Source organism: Morone saxatilis, unplaced genomic scaffold (assembly GCF_004916995.1).
Source record: "Morone saxatilis isolate NCDOM2014 unplaced genomic scaffold, NCSU_SB_2.0 Contig7, whole genome shotgun sequence".
Classification (NCBI taxonomy): domain Eukaryota; kingdom Metazoa; phylum Chordata; class Actinopteri; family Moronidae; genus Morone; species Morone saxatilis.
Genome location: NW_023340246.1, coordinates 13,622,149 through 13,622,413, shown reverse-complemented (window position 1 = coordinate 13,622,413; position 265 = coordinate 13,622,149). Strand labels below are relative to the sequence as shown.

Here is a 265-nt window from a genome sequence, read left to right as displayed (position 1 = left end):
GCCATCACTTCAGTCTCAGTTTCAGTCTTCTTCTCCTGCGTCAAGTTATCCTCTCCTCTTTATCTGCGTCAGTCTTTCTCTTTCTTCTCCTTTATGTCCTTTACGTGCTCTCTCCTCAGTGGCTGCTGTAGGGAGAGAGAGAGAGAGAGATGAATTAGACAGTAAAACTAACCGCTGGGCCCCAGTCTCCCATCTCTCTGTCTTTTTTCTTGTCTTCTGTCAGCAGGCACAGGATGGATGGAATGAAAGCATCATAAATTCTCCA

The 265-nt window shown here is 46.0% G+C and overlaps 1 protein-coding gene across 1 annotated transcript in view; it reads right to left on the bottom strand.

Moving 5' to 3' along the window:
* Positions 1–5, bottom strand: part of rgs6 (regulator of G protein signaling 6) — an 80,441-nt gene extending 80,436 nt beyond the window's left edge. The window contains exon 1 of the mRNA XM_035678789.1: positions 1–5. This exon is cut by the window's left edge and continues 205 nt beyond it. Within this exon, the coding sequence (XP_035534682.1) occupies positions 1–5 (5 nt within the window).
* Between the last annotated feature and the right edge of the window lie 260 nt (positions 6–265).